At 44.0% G+C, this 18,240-nt stretch overlaps 3 protein-coding genes across 5 annotated transcripts; 2 read left to right on the forward strand and 1 right to left on the reverse strand.

Annotated features, from left to right (window-relative positions):
- On the reverse strand, window positions 42-4,398 carry LOC8075948 (putative TrmH family tRNA/rRNA methyltransferase). 2 transcript variants are annotated; one of them, XR_002447653.1, is made up of 5 exons: window positions 4,149-4,398; window positions 3,909-4,013; window positions 2,910-3,036; window positions 728-1,158; window positions 42-578 (listed from the first exon to the last, which is right to left on the reverse strand). XR_002447653.1 is itself a non-coding variant. In XM_002440517.2 (4 exons), the coding sequence occupies exons 1-4, from the start codon at window positions 4,359-4,361 to the stop codon at window positions 941-943; spliced, it is 663 nt and encodes a 220-aa protein (XP_002440562.1). In that variant the 5' UTR covers window positions 4,362-4,398; the 3' UTR covers window positions 639-940. The 2 variants fall into 2 exon arrangements, 1 of the variants encoding a protein (XP_002440562.1); XM_002440517.2 differs by lacking the exon at window positions 42-578 and having other exon boundaries at window positions 639-1,158.
- Window positions 4,625-6,682, forward strand: LOC8068211 (signal recognition particle receptor subunit alpha homolog). Its single transcript, XM_002439211.2, has one exon. The coding sequence runs from the start codon at window positions 4,703-4,705 to the stop codon at window positions 6,467-6,469; it is 1,767 nt and encodes a 588-aa protein (XP_002439256.1). The 5' UTR covers window positions 4,625-4,702; the 3' UTR covers window positions 6,470-6,682.
- LOC8075949 (phosphoglycerate mutase-like protein AT74H) lies at window positions 8,432-17,005 on the forward strand. Of its 2 annotated transcripts, XM_021447641.1 has the most exons (4): window positions 8,432-8,586; window positions 10,082-10,190; window positions 15,258-16,041; window positions 16,161-17,005. In XM_021447641.1, the coding sequence occupies exons 3-4, from the start codon at window positions 15,447-15,449 to the stop codon at window positions 16,601-16,603; spliced, it is 1,038 nt and encodes a 345-aa protein (XP_021303316.1). In that variant the 5' UTR covers window positions 8,432-8,586; window positions 10,082-10,190; window positions 15,258-15,446; the 3' UTR covers window positions 16,604-17,005. The 2 variants fall into 2 exon arrangements, with proteins under 2 accessions (XP_021303316.1, XP_002439257.1); XM_002439212.2 differs by lacking the exon at window positions 10,082-10,190 and having other exon boundaries at window positions 8,442-8,586.

Below are 18,240 nucleotides of genomic sequence, written 5' to 3' on the forward strand. Positions count from 1 at the left end.
CAAAAAACTTCCAAGATTATATGCTTCTGAGTTCTGACAAGTATATGCCACCCCCTTTTCCACTCCAAATGTTTTTTTTTTTCCTTTTTCATTTTGCATGGCCGCATGGGGTTCAACTTCTCTGTCAACAAAAGACATCCCAATTATGTGCTGTTATACTGCAAGTTTGTGTCAGCAGACAACGGGACTCCATTCAACAACAGAGTTGGATACCCCCAACGCAGAATTGTATAGACAGCCAATAGGGCGCTTTATTAATTCATCCTTTGTAGGGGGAACTTGAAACTTCAAAGGATAGACAGCCAATAGGGTGCTTTATTAATTCATTCTTTGTAGCAGAATTGTATAGACAGCCACGGAATTCTCCCTGTTGCTGCTCCTGCCATTGATTCAGTGGCGAGGATGCTAGTACCAAAGAGTGAGCCCATGGCCTGGGGTCCTCCATGATCTTGAAGGATAAAAAATCAGATCCCGTAGGATGGCAACAAACAATAAATAAGCTTCGTAATAGAAGATAAAATACAAGTTCCCCAAAGATAATGTTGAAAAATCATCCTTGAAGTAAACCATCCAACTTCCTGCGAAATGAGGAAGTCAGATGCCAAGAATCAACCACCTACATGGTACATTACAACAGAGGAATGCAACAAATTTTTTTAAAGTGCAACACATTGTTTATTTGTTTAGAACATAAAACACAAACAATCTGAGCAAACAAGTGCTTTACCTGTACCCTTGGTTTCAAGGTACACTATTAACCATCCCCCATGGCTTCACAAAAAGGTCGGTGCACCTTCTCCATGCCAAGCTAGCAAAAAAACAAAAAGTGTTCTACTTCTTTCCCTTGGAAAGGGATTCCTGTCATGCATTGTAGTATTGCGAATTTGTGTCATCGACACCTAAGCTGTGACTTGATTCAACAACAGAGATGCAATACTGTCTAGTCCGTAAACATCAAATCTAGGCCATTTGATTCCTGAGGATGGCTGCCTCCATTTTCCTCAAGTATATCACATGCATTTTCTTTTCGCATTTTCCGCTCTTCAATCACTGCTTCAATTGAGTCTGTGCAGTAAAGGCCCCTTGAATGCCCCTGTGGTCTATCAGCCACAATGAATTTGTTGCCCTCTCGGCCTCGTTCAGGAAAGCCAGCCCAGACTGCAGAAAGCCATGCAAAACAAATTAGGTGACTGTAACATGTCGATGCAACCTAGGATCACTGACAATTTCATGTGCAAATGGCGGTCAGAACTTTATCAAGTTCAACTTCAGAAATTAAAATGTGAATGTGTAGTTATGATTAGGTGTATCATTAATGACATACGATGCTTCTATAAACCAAGAAAATGAAAATCTGATGAGATAAAACCAGTAGCAATTAACAGTACCCAGGTTTCTGATACAGTGTGTTTTCATTGGACCAATAAGAGTGCATGATTGGGTTTACAAGAAATTCTTCATGGCTAGTAGTATGTATATTGATTTGTTTCATCATCTTAGAAGAACACCTAATAACAAAGGTAACAAACTTGGCATACTGGACAAGTATAAACTAAGGATGATCATGCAAGCTTTTATGCATAATTTATGTCCATGGCCCACACTGAGGATGATCATGCGAAAACCAAAAGCTGCTAAAGAACTGACATAATGTAAATCTGAAACAAATTCTAGCATACAGCTAGGAATTTGTAAGACCTGGACTTTAGGCTACAGCTGTAATATTCAATCATTCATACTGCCCCCACCAAACAAGCATTACATATATGCAAATAAGTTAGTATTGTGAACATTAAGACATCACCAAATGCGACAGAATAATGGATCACGTTTTCCTCTGGATGCACCTATATGCAGATTAAAGTAGAGATTCCCACAGTGCTTGATAGCATACGCATATAAATCTTTTTGTATGTACCAGAAATTCAACTCTAACTTTTTCCGGGTAATATATATACTCCAATAAAAGGTTTGGTATATAAGGCCATAATGTACAAAAGATATATAAATAACCCAAGTTACTGCCTACTATAGAGAGAGAGATATATATATGCCCAAAGAAAAATGCCCAACATGGTTGGCAGAGAGCAAATGTGACTTTTTTAGAGTGGGAATATGTAAGAGCATCTCCAACAGTTTGCCAAGTAAGGTTGTCATTCTTAAAATTTTAGCAAAATAAGCAAATTTTATCTCCAACAGTTTGCCAAATGAGGTTACCATTTTTAACAACTTGCTATTTCTCATCTCCTCACGCGCATATTTACGCGCGCGCATAGCACTTGGCATCTGGCCGCCAGCTGCTGCTCTTCTTCAATTTTAGCAGAAACTGATTGGACATATCCTGTTGGATGCGACGGGTCAGTGCCGGCCGCCCGTCCATGCTTGCATGCTAGAATCGACCACCATGCTGTGAATCAGTACTCGATTTGCTCCTGCCATTTCTTGTCTGCTAGGGCTATGCTAATGGAACATGAATGCCAAGTCTTGAATAAATGGTGATGCTCCTTATTTTTAATTTGTGAATGCAACCAAAATTTTCACAAGAAAATAAACATTGTGGATATTTGTTCTACAACATGAATGAAATATTGAAATATAAATCCAGATAATATAGGTTGTGGGTCTACTTTTTTATTTTACCAAGTTAAAATGACAAACTATTGGAGAGAGTCTATTTTTTCACTTGTCATATATTTTAGGGAGTTGCCAAATTATGATATTTGCCAAGTGAATTTTGACAAACTGTTGGTGATGCTCTAAATTTAGAGCTCTGCAGCTCCACAAAACAGTTATTTTCAAAAAAAAAACTTTATATGACTTTGCAGCTTCACAAAAATCCAATTTCAATTAAATTGTTATACATTACCAAAAATATGTGGTGATGACTGGAGCAGGATGGAATCTCTTACCCCCAAAGTGGTGGAGAACAATTGAAGCTGCAACGGTAACATTGAGAGATGCAGTTCCACCACCATACTGAGGAATGTAGACAAAGAAGTCGCAGATATCACACTCTTTCTGTGAGAGTCCTGTGCCCTATAAGATGAAATAAACAGAACTGGCAGCATTTAAATCAAACAAAGGGAGATTGTAAGCTATGCTTGCGTGTTACAAAATTTTGTTTAATCTAGTAACTGAGGAATTATAGTGACCAACTGAGCAATAAAACATCTTAATTAATGTAAAATAATGGAGTATTCTGGTACAAATAATGGTTAGCATGAAATACATCATTGAGTTTGTATCTTCTGTTTGCAAGTATATTCAAGTAATCTGTACAATTCATGGGATTCTTTTCTGAACTCATGTGCCCTGAGACTTGGGATTGCCTTCTGCTTATTTTACCTTTTTACTATTGGTTCTGGTGACAGAGCAATGTTCTGGTTATATATTACATTTCTACAAGACTTGTTCAAGATATTGTTAATTAGGATTTCAACACATCTCCATATTCCAGAATCAAGAAACTAGGATAGCATCATGCAACGGCCCCTTAATAGAATTTATACTACAGAACTCAAATAGCATCTCTAGCCAACTCTTAATTGTATCCTAGGAGTTCTACAGTTAATGCCTTTTTTGTAAGAGAGATGCATTTTTCTCTAGAATTACACTTTGGCCAAGCTAATCAATTATTGAATACTACTATGCTGACTTCGTAATGTATACCTGACTGAAACATAAATGGATGCTAATTTTAAGGCATTGGTGTTTGGCTGTTTGCACACAATTTGAAAGTGCCCAATGCAAAAATGTGAGTAACATGACAGTGAATTCAGCAACTGAATTGCGCTAATTTCCATCTCAGTCCGCGAAACCAAGGTATATCGCAATTCACAATTTCCCCCATTCAAATTGCATTCCAACCAACCAACCTAACTTCACCGGCTGACGAGAAACCCACCAACCTCATTGCCAAAGAGAAACGCTGTGCTCCGATGGAACGGATGCGCGGTCACCGGCTTCGCGTCTTCGGTGATCTCCACGCCGCAAATGTCACACCCTCTCTCTTCCTGCAGCAAAACACGCACAAACACATGCCATTCATACTCAGCAAAAACAAACGGAGGACAGGACAGGACAGGGGACTAGAGTTTAGGGGTTTGGTAAGGCCAGGGGCCTGCTCGAGGAGAGTGCGGCTAGCTTGCCTTGAGGTAGGCGCGGGCGAGGGCGAGGGAGGCGAAGTGGCGGAAGCGGAGGTGTGAGGTGGCGCCGTGGCTGCCGAAGGCGCTGACGTCGCGGCGGCCGACGACGACCACCTCCGCGACGCCGAACGCCGTCGCGCTCCGCGCCAGTGTCCCCACGTTGTGCCGCTTCGCCACGTTGTGGACCACCACCACGCTCTCCACCGCCGCCGCCATGCCCGCCGCGCCTGCTCGATTCGCCGCCGCCGCCGCCGCTGGCTCGGGTTATGCTCGGCAAATGGAAATGGAAAAGAGTTCCCGTGCACCGTCTCACTGACGAGTGGGCCCAGAACTTAGAACTAATCCAACCAACCACGCAGTGGGGCCCACCTGTCATCGTGCTCGTGTCGTGCGCTCGAACCCGGAGATCGACTCGTACTGGAGGAGGAGAGGAGACAACCGGAATCCTGAGAGAGTCGGATCCGATCGGAGGCATCGCTCTTGCACATACAAGAAGAGAGAGGGGATCTCCTTGATCCGCAATTCCACATCGATCGGAAGGTTTGGCGGCAGGCAAGATGTTGGAGGAGCTGCTCATCTTCACGCGCGGCGGCCTGATCCTATGGGCGCTCAGCGGCGGCGGCGGCGGCAAGGGCTCGCCGGTGGACGCGCTCATCCGCAACTGCCTCCTCGAGGAGCGGTCCGCCGGCGGCGACGGGCCGGGCTTCTTCCAGGACGGCAAGCACGCGCTCAAGTGGGCGTTCCACAACGGGCTCGGCCTCGTCTTCGTGGCGGTGTACCGGCGCGTGCTCCGCCTCCTCTACGTCGACGACCTCCTCGCCGCCGTCCGCGCCGAGTTCGCGCGGGTCTATCACCCCAAGCGCACCACCTACGACGGCTTCGGCGACGTGTTCCGGCAGCTCCACCTCGAGGCCCAAGCGCGCGCCGAGGAGATGAGCAGGGCGAATAATAAACAGAAGCCCGTTGATGCTGCGTCGCCCCATCGCCGTCCGCGGCCACAACCACCTGTCGTCCACAATTCTCCTGGTGATTCTGAATCTGACGGCAATGGTGGCAATGGTGATGGGAGCAAGAAGGATTCCTCCGATGGCGTCTCCGGGGAGAAAGAGGAGGAGAAGGAAGATGGCCAGGCCTTTGATCTGAGTTTCTTCTCGAATCTGCGAACAAGGTTCACCCACAGAAATAAGGATAAGACTAACACCAACAAGCCGATCAAGAAAGATGTTAATAAGAGGAAAAACCCTAGGGATGGGAACAACAATGAGCATTCAGACAGGAAGCTGGATTTCTCAGACCCAACTGATGCCAGCAAGCAGACGGATAATGCGCGAGTCAATCAGGGACAGAGCAAGGTCGATCTTGCTGAAACGGTTGAAGATGGCACAAGAACCAAAGGATGGTTCTCCTCAGTGTTCCAGAGCATCGCAGGTGGCAACAGCGTAATCGAAAGGTCCGATCTGCAACCAGCGCTCAAGGCTCTCAAAGACAGGCTGATGACCAAGAACGTGGCGGAGGAGATCGCCGAGAAGCTCTGCGAGTCCGTGGCGGCAAGCCTGGAGGGCAAGAAGCAGGGGTCTTTCACGAGCACAGCCTCCACCGTCCAGGCAGCCATGGAGGCGGCTCTCGTGCGCATCCTGACGCCAAGCCGGTCCATCGACGTGCTGAGAGACGTGCACGCGGCCAAGGACAGTGGGAGGCCGTACGTCATCGTCTTCGTCGGGGTGAACGGCGTCGGCAAGTCCACCAACCTCGCCAAGGTCGCCTACTGGCTCCTCCAGCACGACCTCACCGTCACCCTCGCGGCGTGCGACACCTTCCGGTCCGGCGCCGTCGAGCAGCTGCGCACCCACGCGCGCAGGCTCCAGATACCCGTCTTCGAGAAAGGGTACCAGAGAGACCCGGCGGTCGTGGCGAAGCAGGCCATAGAGGAAGCGGCGCGGAGCAGGTCAGACGTCGTCCTGGTCGACACCGCTGGGCGTATGCAGGACAACGAGCCGCTCATGAGGGCGCTCTCCAAGCTCATCGCCGTCAACAGCCCGGACCTCGTCCTGTTCGTCGGAGAGGCGTTGGTTGGGAACGACGCCGTCGATCAGCTCACCCAGTTCCACCAGAAGCTCGCGGACCTGTCGCCTGTTCATGTAGAGAAGAGGTTGATCGATGGCATCCTGCTCAGCAAGTTTGACACGGTTGATGACAAGGTTGGTGCGGCGCTCTCCATGGTTTATGTGTCTGGAGCTCCGGTCATGTTTGTTGGCTGTGGTCAGTCTTACACTGACCTCAAGAAGCTGAATGTTAAGTCCATTGTTAACACCCTGCTCAAGTGAACGCTACTTGGAGTCTTATTTTTTCTACCTCTTTCTTTAATAAATATGCTGCCACATCAGCAAAATATAATAAATAATTAAGTGTCTTGGACTCTGTAATAGAGTCTTGCATTGTGAGTGCACTTATTCGTAGTGTGTACTCTGCCCGTTTGCGCAAGCTGGTTTACTAGTAGTATACGTTTTAAGTTTTAATTTAATCCTTTTCCCTTGTTATAATCTGTTCTTTAAGTTGACGTTTTATCTGTTTGTTACACATTTGCACAAATTATCATGAATAAATTTTGCCGTTGTGCACTTATATATGACAGGTAAGGGCACTTTTTATTACTCCGTCCGTTCTAAATTATATAAGACGTTTTAACTTTTCTAGATTCATAGCTAGATATATATTATAAATGTCAAAATGTTTTAGAATTTGAAGCATATGAAGTATATTTTTCATTTGTTTTTTAAATTTCTATCACCCCGTAGCGGGTAGGGTCCTCAGTAGCTGGCAAATAGTAGAGTCCAATATTCCAACGCAAATCAGCGTGTGCTTATTAGCGTGGAGTACTGTAAAGCACGATGAACAAAAAAAAGTGATTTAAAAGTTTCATAATTTCTCACTCCAAACCTTGATGAAAAAACGTGACAAGGCGGTTGGACCCTGTAGTCGAACCCGAGCCCCTATCCGATTAGTAGAAGTCAGCCTTAGGGTTAATCTTCATGGAAGCCATATTTAACCGCTGATGAGGATACCTACGGTACAAAGTATTCATCAAGTCACATTGCAAAAACGAATATTTTGAGGGTAACAACGTTCCACTAGCGATGATCCACCAAGCCAACTGTCTCTTTGTCTCGGGCCTTGTTTAGTTGTGAATTTTTTTTATTTTGCTATTATAGCACTTTCATTTGTATTTGATAAATATTGTTCAATTATATACTAACTAAGTTTAAAAGATTCGTCTCGCGATTTATAGTTAAATTATGCAATTAGTTATTTTTTATTTACATTTAATGCTCCATACATGTGCCGTAAGATTTGATGTCTTGAAAACTTTTTGAATTTTGGTGGGTCGGTGGAAATATCGATTTAGGCCTTGTTTAATTCGCAAAAACTTTTGGTTCGGGTACTGTAGCATTTTTAAATTTATTTAACAAATATTGCCCAATCATGAACTAACTAGATTCAAAAGATTTATCTCGTGGTTTATAGGCAAACTGTACAATTAGTTTTAATTTTCGTCTATATTTAATGCTCCATGCATGTGCCGCAAGATTTGATGTGACAGAGAATCTTAAAAATTTTTGGTTTTTGAGGTGAACTAAATAAGGCCTTAGCTTTCAAAAATTTTCAAGATTCCCCATCACATCGAATCTATGTATGCATGTATAAAGTATTAAATGTAGATAAAAATAAAAACTAATTGCACAATTTGTTTATAATTCGAAAGGCAAATCTTTTGAGCCTATCTACTCTATAATTGGACAATAATTGTCATATACAAACGAAAATGCTATAGTAGCCAAAACCAAAATTTTTTTTTTGCCAACAGGCCTTAGCGGATGTTACGAAAAACATACTTGATGAAGACACTACGCCATTGGTCAGGTTAGGATGGCAGAAAGGTAATTGTCAGCAACAATGTATAAAAATCAAGGCCTTGTTTAGTTCACCTAAAAACAAAAAAAAAAATTAAGATTCTCTATCACATCGAATCTTTCAGTACATGCATGAAACATTAAATATAGATGAAAATAAAAACTAATTGCACAGTTTAATTGTAAATCACGAAACGAATCTTTTGATCCCAGTTAGTCCATGATTGGACAATATTTGCCACAAACAAACGAAAGTGGTCAGTAGCAAAATCCAAAATCTTTTCGCATCTAAACAAGGCCCAAGTGGAATCCTTAGTTGGGCCTCTACGCGTGTGCATCTCACGTGACTGGCGGATCTTCTCCCTCACCACACCACCACCCGCAAATCTAGAAGCACAGAGATAAGATAAGCCAAAATTAGATTCAAAATCTCCGCCTCTCTTCGTGCCATTTTGGGTGCTCGGAAACCGACGCGTCTCCTCCCGTCTCGCACCTGCTCCTCCCGTGACAGCGACGGCGGCAGCAGCGCCGAGGTAAGCACGCGATTCCCCTCGAGACTGAACTTTCCTTATTCTCAATTGCTTTGCAAGCTTCGACTGCTCCTCCTATTCCGCTCCGATTCGCTGCATCCGCGGCACCTAGGTTGATTAGTTTCGCTGGACATCAAATCGCTGGTGGGGGAATTGGGATCAGGGGAGCGAATTCAGCTGGGACGCGTTATTTGGCTTCCTGTTTCCCTCGATCGATTGAAGCGTATCGGGTTCGATCGATCGGATTTGGGGCGCGAAACGGGGGCTTCATTGGACCCCCTGGCATTCAGAAATTTGGCGAGGAATCCGATTGCGAGCATGCTGAGAAGCACTTCGTGCTTCGTGGAGGGCTTCGCATCGCTTCCCAGGTGCATGGATTGGGGAATTATTGAACTGTAGGTAGCCTTTTAACGTACGAGCTCATAGAATAGTGTGGGGATGATAAATGACATATTGCTATACAGAATGGGGAAACAACCTGATCAGTTGAGCTTCGCATATGACACAGGACATGATGTATTCTAAACACCCTCAAGCTTTGGTCACTACTGCATCTTTTAGGCTTCCACCAATTCAGAAAGCTAATATGTCTATCCCACATAGGGTGCCTTATTAATCCTCGGCTGCTTCCCTCAACAACAAAATTAATCCCCACACTATTTTGTTGTTGAGGGAAGCAGCCGAGGATTAATAAGGCACCCTATGTGGGATAGACATATTAGCTTTCTGAATTGGTGGAAGCCTAAAAGATGCAGTAGTGACCAAAGCTTGAGGGTGTTTAGAATACATCATGTCCTGTGTCATATGCGAAGCTCAACTGATCAGGTTGTTTCCCCATTCTGTATAGCAATATGTCATTTATCACCCCCACGCCCCCCCAGGTGGCAAGTGATGACTACAAATCATGAATCAATTCCCTAAACAAATGATGCCCCTTAAAAGAAGAAGATGCCTCTCTAGACAAGCTTCAAAATCTGAATTCCTTGTGTGCATTATTTCAATATAGCTATTTGCAAAGGCTCATTGGTGGTGAAATTCTGCTATAACCATATCCACCCAGATATGTGTACAGATGACCTATTACTCTGGAAACAACATTTTGTTGTCAAATTCGAATGCTGGTTCATGGTAAACATGTGGAACTTATTCCTGTTGAGTGGGAGAAAAAGAGAGAAATCTCCATTTTTCTTTAGTACCTAATTTATATTATTTTTTATGACCAAAAAAGTCTCAAGATTCTGCTCTTTGAAAATTTAAGCTTCCACTAACATGTTTCTGAGCAACCCACGACCCCCACCCATACAATTATATATGCTCCCACAGAAATTTATCTGATTAGACTATAATAACATGCTATAATTTCAATCATGAATACAGAAAAGTTTTCAATTTATTGTTACACAGCTTGCAGTTTCAAAATGGCATGGTGGAAATGTGAATTGAAAAGACTGTTGATACTACTATTAGGGTTTGCTACTAACTTACTTTTTTGGTGTAGATATTTTCAATTTTCATCATTTCAACCCAAGGCTTTTAAAGCATGCTTATGCTTCCAACCTTAGGTCAGAATATATTGATCATCTTGGAATAAAGAAGGCACCTTCTTGGTAAGAACTAACACCTGCCATTAGTCATTGACGTTTTGCCAAAGTACAAATATTGTTAGCTGAGTCACTTAGTGACAGCTATTAACAGTGTGACAGTCTAGAACTTAGTTTAAATTTCTAGCTAGAAATGTTGTAGCTAGGAAGAACTAGATGGTGCTGGGCTCAAGGGATGACTAGGGGTGTAGGGCTATGGAGGTAACATCATGGTGAGAACAGCTAAGGGGAGATTTTAGCCCAGGAAGTATTCCAGCACATGGGATTTAATGGAACTACACTATAGGCTCTGCTGCATTTAATAAACCGTGATGAATTCACATATAAATATGAATTATTAACACAAAGGTCATGTGACATTGACAGAAAAGTTCAGTACGTAACTGAGAAAATCAGCAGAGGAAGAGAGCATTTTGAGCTGATACCTCCCTGACACCTTGGGGGAACTTTAATTTGTTTCTTTGAGATGTATCATGGATTCATTTAGGGTACATCTGCAGTAGCCTAAAGATATGTTAATATCATTTTGCTTAGTAATTCTGGGCTACTTGAGACAAGAAAATGGTGTACTTTAGACCATTTTCCCATTCTTATTCTACATCTTCTTTCCATTACCTTCCATTAGTGGTAATAAATAATATGCAGTATTTGATGAACACAGAACCAGCCAGATTGATTACGTTCAAAAGAAAAAAAAGAGTCAGACTGTCTTTTCCCCATTTCCCACCACCAGTTCTAATAAATGAGATGTGCATTTGGGTGGTCAATTAGTCAGACGAAGCGCTTGCATGATCCAGAGATCTGTGTTGCCTTCATTTTTTTGCTATGGTTGCGTCCAGTTGTTCAAGCACTCAGCCTTAAAAAGTTGTTGTGATGATCTGCATTTTTAGGCACATTATCTGTCACTAGCCCATCAAAATTCTACCGCGTTCTGGACATTGTTTTGTGGTTCTACTTGATTTGTGCCCTCTGCAGTAGAATGACATTTGTTAAAGGAGAACCAGATTCTGATTCTGTCATTTTATACCATTATTAAACATGAATGTTCCGTGTTAGGTTTATATTCCCTGATTGTTTGTTAGGTTTATATGCCCTGATTGTTGAATGCAAAGCTTGCCAAGGAATGTCACACAACAAAGAAATGAGAACAATTGATGTTCCTTCGCTGTTGATAGTTTGTGAAAGTATTCCTTTTCTTTTGCCAAATATTAAACAGTGCTCTTCGTATGATTCATGCATGTGAATATCTCTTTTTCTGTAACACTTTTGAATATATCCATGGAAAGAGTAGTTATTCAGTGTCGTTTGTTGCATGTTATTTAAGGCTGCAGTATGTCAATATTCAGCTTATTTGTTGATGGTTAGGTAAGATGTTCATCAGTGCACCCTAACACTTGGGTGTATTTGTTGGATTCTTTGGTATGAGTGACTCCTGAGTTGTGTGATTTGGGTTGGTGACAGTAGTTTTTTTTTATGTCTGTCAGGGAAAGGCATAATTAAGCGATGCATCAGACATTTGAATTGTCCCATTGCATCTTTAGAGGAACGTGTGGTCACCAGATGGACCACTAAATTAGGCTTTTGTCATTTTCTTCCTTTATTCTTTAATATAATGTCAGTGCTATTTTTTGATGGTAGATCTTTTTAGAAATCACTAGTATGGTCCAGAGGTCATTTATGCACCCCTTGTTTTTTTTGGTGGTGGGTGGGTGGGGGGAGGGGTTTGGGGGGTTTGAGGCTTACTCCAGTGAACTCCCCCCTGTGCAGAATTGTGAACTGGATCATCATTGCCTTAAATTGCCATCACATTTTGATGAGTTTGCTTCTGAGGGCAGGGGGCGGAGCCTCATGCAAGCGAAACTGGGCACCTCGGGTCCCATCATCGGAAAGAATACATACCTCATCATTTAGATCCAAAGTCTGGCAAAATCTCATTCATCTCATCTTCCAGCTCTCCCATCCCCATCTTCTACTGAGAAACAAAGGAGGAAAACTCGCCATCGCATCCCACACAACTTTGTCCTTGTTTGCACCTTGTTATTGCTTAGCCTCTGTGATCTGCACGAGCTGCTGGTGCCTGGAGCCCTGAAAGAACAGAGTGGAAATCTCTCGGGCCATTGCGACCGCTCTCCACCCCATCCCAAAGAAACGCGGTTCAGTCGCTTCTTACCTCACTTGGTGATCGTTCTTAAGAAAACATGGATAAATCGGTTGGATTATCAGACTACACTAAACCTTCGCCTTAGTTTAATTGATTGCTGGGGGTGTTAAATCGACCAAACTTATTGGAAGAAATTGAACGAGACTGCAGTGCAATCCAAGCTGTACCCAATTTATCTTATCCGGATCTTTGCATTGGTGGAGCACCACATTGCCACATGAGATGTTCTTCTTCCTTAGGGGAGAAGACTTGTCCCCAAAAGCTTGCCTACCTTTGGGGGCATGTGGTGGAGAGACCAGATATTGGGCAACACGGCTGGACCTGCTGCATAGGTTTTTGCTTCGAAAGTGAAGTGCGGTTGGGATCACGGATTCAGCTATGTTTAACTAACCCTTAGTCATACATCTGCATTGTTTAGTGTTTTAGCAATCTTACGGTGATGTTAATGGTAGCTGACACTAATGTGGTGCCTTTGAGTTTTAAACTGGATTCTGTGGTCCTTGGAAGATTAGGCCTACCTGATCGATCTTCATACTAGAATTGCTTTGCCGAACGCTTGCTTTTGCATGATTCACGTTGCTTCTTCGGGGACACCAACGCAACGCTGTCCCCCAAAAGACAAAGCTTCAAAGCTATTCCTAGTATCTTGAGGAGCTGGACATCATCATCATCATAGGGGGCCAGCACTTGCATGTTTTCGTTTGCACCCCCTGCATATACATTGCTTCACTCCATGTCCATGATTCTTCCTTTGTAAACTAGACTAGAGAGCAAGCTTTATTCTGTTAGTTATCGGTGCAAAAGTGGGTTTAAGCTACAAACAATCAGCTTTTGCCGGCAATCACATGCACCTGCCCGCCCAATTGGAAAACGGCATTATTTTAGGTAAACATAGCAAGTTAGTTGCAACAATTTAGCTCTCTCTCAGAGTTATAGCATCTCCAAGGGCACCTCATTTTTTCATGCCTAAATAATGTAGTTTTGCAACTCCTAAAAAGGTATTGAGAGAAAAAAAGAAAACTGTTTTCAAGAGTTTAATAATTCACTCCTAAAATTAAAACAATATTATATCAGGAGTCTTATACTATTTCTAAATTATTGTAACTACTTTATATATTCTTTCTCTTTTGTACATTTATATTAGAACCCTTTCCTACTATCTATTTTCTCTCACACCCTTCCACCTTTAGAAACCGGCGTGGAGAAGAGCGATGCGTGCAACAAAAGCTGCGCATATTTTTTACGTATGATATCGGTCTATTTGTCAATTGCCAATAGATAAAGAAAAGATGTAGGGTATTCTTGGAGATGAGTTTTTATCTCCTTTTTTAAAAAAAATATAGATGAGGAAGGGATATGGGGTATTTTTGGAGATGCTTTTAGTTAGAGGTCTGGAAAAATGTGAGTTTTATTTACGGGAGACAATCTGGTTCACTAATTGTAGGGGGAACTGTGCCATTCGGATTAGATTGCCACACATAGGATGATAGGACTAGGAGAATGAAGATTCGTCTAGTCTCCTCCTATGATTAGAAGAGTTGCTGCTTGCATCAGCTGTACGTCGTCGTCGTCGCAGGTCTCTGCATGGTGACCGTTCATCATGGTATGTTTCGATCGGTGTTGGTTGAGACGTGACGTGGTTGTCGGCGCGATGTGTAGTACTAGTATATGGGTCCACTGTCTGTACGGTGTTAAGATAGAGGGTACTACGAATGTTATGGCCTTGTTTAGTTCACTCTGGAAACCAAAAAATTTTTAAGATTTCCCGTCAAATCGAATCTTGTGGTATATGCATGAAACATTAAATATAGACGAAAACAAAAATTAATTACACAGTTTAGCTGTAAATTATGAGATGAATTTTTTTGATCCTAGTTAGTCTATAATTGAATAATATTTGTTACAAACAAACGTAAGTGCTACAGTACCGAACACTTTCGGAACTAAACAAGGCCTATGTGTGGGACTCTGCTGGGACGTGTGAGGGTAGCTTCCTGTCTGGGACGGCGGTGCGTGGGTGCCGTGTGAGCAGCACACGGTTTTGCCCTTGCAATGGCCCGGTGGCCAATGGCTCACTCAACCCACCGACCCGGCCGGGGAGCAGGCAGGAGCTCGGCGGCTTCTCGTGTGTCTGTGTCATGCAGCGCACATGCACCGACTCCTTGACACGGGAGCAAGGACACTTGGATACGCTAAGCACCGTATCAGTATCAGGCCACCACCCTCTGACGGCCTCGTCCTCCGTGATCACGTGGCAGGCACGGGGAATACTCCTTTCTTTTGTGTGTGTGTGTGTGTTTCAGCCAGCTGTTGAGCTGACCACCTTGCTTGGTCGGGTCTGTTACTGTCACCACCCTCTATACATTTTGTAGCATTGCTTCTGGTTAATTCATCGACCAGTGACTCATTATGGGATTTTAGCCGACCTATTATCTTTTTTTTTCTTCCTCGTGAAATTTGATTCATGTGTACTCTTGTCTTTATAAAATCCAGATACAAACTACTCCCTCTATCCCAAATTGTAAGTCATTTCAAGAATCTTGGAGAGTCAAAGCATTTTCACGTTTGACCAAAATTATAGAGTGAAATACTAAGATTTGTAACATAAAGTGAGTATATGAAAATATAATTAAGGAAGAATCTAATGATATTTAGTTGGTATCATAATAATAGTTATTTTATCATATAAATTTGGTCAAACTTTAAAAAGTTTGACTCTCCAAGATTCTTGGAATGACTTACAATTTGGGATGGAGGGAGTAGTATGATTTATATTTTATCTCATGTCATGTTGAGGGCACTGATCGATCTCAATTGGAGTTGACAAAACTGTCAGCAATATTTTTATCTTGACTGTGGCACTAGTTGTGGTAATCTTTATCATCATTTCTACTAATTATTATTCCTTGCAGTGTAAGGCTTGGCTGCCAGCGAGGCCGCCGAATCCCGCGGCTTGTTTGCTCCATGTCTCCAGCTGGTGATCCGAGCTCCGCTGCCCGGAGGAACCCCACAAAATAAAAAAAAACCTGCTTTCGCCGCGGCCCCACCCATCATCACCCAACCACCTCACCGGCTTTATATACCCCCCGCGCCAGCTACCCATGTCACACGACACGGCATCGCACCACCCCGTCGCCGCCGCAACAGGCCAAGCAGCAGCAGCACCACCACCGCCACCGGCAGCAGCGGCACACGACCCCGGCGGCGGAAGCGAGTGCCGGTTCTGCGAGATGACGCGGCAGCACCATCCGCAGTGTTCGCGGCGGCTGCCGAAGCGCATCATCCTGGTGCGGCACGGCGAGAGCCAGGGGAACCTGGACATGTCGGCCTACACCACGACGCCCGACTACCGCATCCCGCTGACGGCGCTGGGCGCGGAGCAGGCGCGCGCCGCGGGCCTCCGCATCCACGACGTGGTGTCGTCGTCGTCGTCGCCGGGCGGCAACTGGAAGGTCTACTTCTACGTGTCCCCCTACGCGCGCACCCGCGCCACGCTCCGCGAGATCGGCCGCGCCTTCCCTCGGGACCGCGTCATCGGCGCCCGCGAGGAGTGCCGCGTCCGCGAGCAGGACTTCGGCAACTTCCAGGTCGAGGAGCGCATGCGCGCCGTCAAGGAGACTCGCCAGCGCTTCGGCCGCTTCTTCTTCCGCTTCCCCGAGGGCGAGTCCGCCGCCGACGTCTTCGACCGCGTCGCCAGTACGATGATCCCCCCCGCCCATCCATCCTCTCCTCTGCTTTTCCTCCTCCTCCACCATTGACAACATTCATCAATCATCAACACATGGATTGGATTTGATTGGATGATTGCATTGCAGGCTTCCTGGAGTCGCTGTGGCGGGACATCGACATGGGGAGGCTGGACCAGGACCCGAGCTGCGAGACGAACCTGGTGATCGTCTCCCACGGCCTCACCTCGCGGGTGTTCCTCATGAAGTGGTTCAAGTGGACGGTGGCGCAGTTCGAGCGCCTCAACAACTTCGACAACTGCGAGTTCAGGGTCATGCAGCTGGGCCCCGGCGGCGAGTACTCCCTCCTCGTGCACCACACCAAGGAGGAGCTCCAGCAGTGGGGGATGTCGCCGGAGATGATCGCCGACCAGCAGTGGCGCGCGTCGGCCAACCGACGCAGCTGGGCCGAGGAGTGCTCCTCCTTCATCGACACCTTCTTCGAGGAGCCCAACGACTCGTCCGAGACCTCATCCTCGGACGACGAAGAACCAGTGGACAAGGAGAATGGCAAGACCAAGCTGCTCGAGTAACTATAACAACTGTTCATCCACCCATTCACTCGCATCCTTCTTCCTCTCTTGCTTCTTTGAAATTCTTTCCATTGGATTGGATGACGATTTCTGCTACTAGTAGATGATTTGAGGAGCAGAGCAGAGCAGTGATGGTGTATTCAGCCATTGCTGATCTCTTTCTTTCTCAACAGTCAACAAACAGTCTGTAACATGTTCATAATTATAGCTATTAGCTAGAATGATTGAATTTGGGGGCAAATTCAGAAAATGCTGAAGAGGCATACTACTACTATTGCATCTGAAGGTGCTATAGCTCTAACTTGATTCTTGTATGTTCCTACTAGCTGGAGAACTGACAAAACTCACAATGGCTGGCTGTCTTTGATTAACTAATAAAATAAAGATGGCTCCTTTTACCTACTGCTTTCTTTTATTTAAGCAAGGTCCTTTCATACAGCACAGCACAGGCTACGTTGGCATTTTCTAACAACAACATTTCGAGTTCCTTTGTGAAAAGAGAGCGTACCGGATACTATATATCCCTGCATCTTGTTTGCTAGCAAAATCCATTTGGCAATAATATTCTTGGCTATTGCTGTCAACGAAAAGTACTAGCGGTACCGTTTTTCACATGCTGGCCATCAGCAGACACTTGTCAAGATGCAAACGCAGAGATTCTCTTTTCCATACAGCTGGCTTGGGGCAGCATGTTCCTCCATGATTTTTTGTAATCTAGCCAAGCAGTGAACAAGGCTCGATACTCCAAACAAATTTCGTGCTGCGCACTAGAGAGACAGTGCAAATTGCAAAGGTTGTCCCAGGATCTGCTCTCGTGCAGCGCAATAGACAAGCGTTGCAAAGGCTGTCCCAAGCTGTGCTCAAAGATGAATGACATGTCCTGTTTGCTCTCCACACTTCAGATGGTATGGTAGAGAACACCTTCATATGGTCCAACAACTGATTTGCATATCTAATAAGTACTAGGATTTGTATGACACTCCTAAGTCAAACTATTTAAATTTTGATCAAGTTTATACATATATTAAGTTTATACACGGCTTGCTTATCTATAAAATTTGGCTAAATTTTAGATGGTTCGACTTAAACAAAACTAGAATGTTTTTTTATTGGAAAGTATCAATATGGGTCGCAAGGAAAAAAGAAGAACAAATGTTGTATGCTCTTTAAGATTGAAATTAAATCTCTAACAATTTATCTGTATCTTGTTCGGCACTTTAAGGTTGTCCGAAGCTCTGCTCTCGAGCAGCCCAGTAGATAAACGGTGCAAAGACTGTCCTTTTGTTTTGCTCGCAGGTCCAGCAAACGGACTTGTTTAGTTTTCTAGGTGAAAAGTTTTTTTTTTTTGATATTGTAACTTTCGTTTGAATTTGACAATTACTATTCAATCATAGATTAACCAGTCTTAAAAGATACGTCTCGTAAATTATAGACAAACTGTATAATTAGTTATTATTTTATCTATATTTAATACTCCATATATGTGCCATAAAATTTGATATGGCGGAAAATTTTGAAAATTTTTTGACTTGAGGAACTAAACAAGACCTGGTTATTTGCCTATCCTAAGGACAACTCGGAGACATGCTGTCCTTTGTGTTTGCTCCCTAGTCCAGCATAATAGTATATCACTGTAA

Source organism: Sorghum bicolor, chromosome 9, assembly GCF_000003195.3.
Source record: "Sorghum bicolor cultivar BTx623 chromosome 9, Sorghum_bicolor_NCBIv3, whole genome shotgun sequence".
NCBI lineage: Eukaryota > Viridiplantae > Streptophyta > Magnoliopsida > Poales > Poaceae > Sorghum > Sorghum bicolor.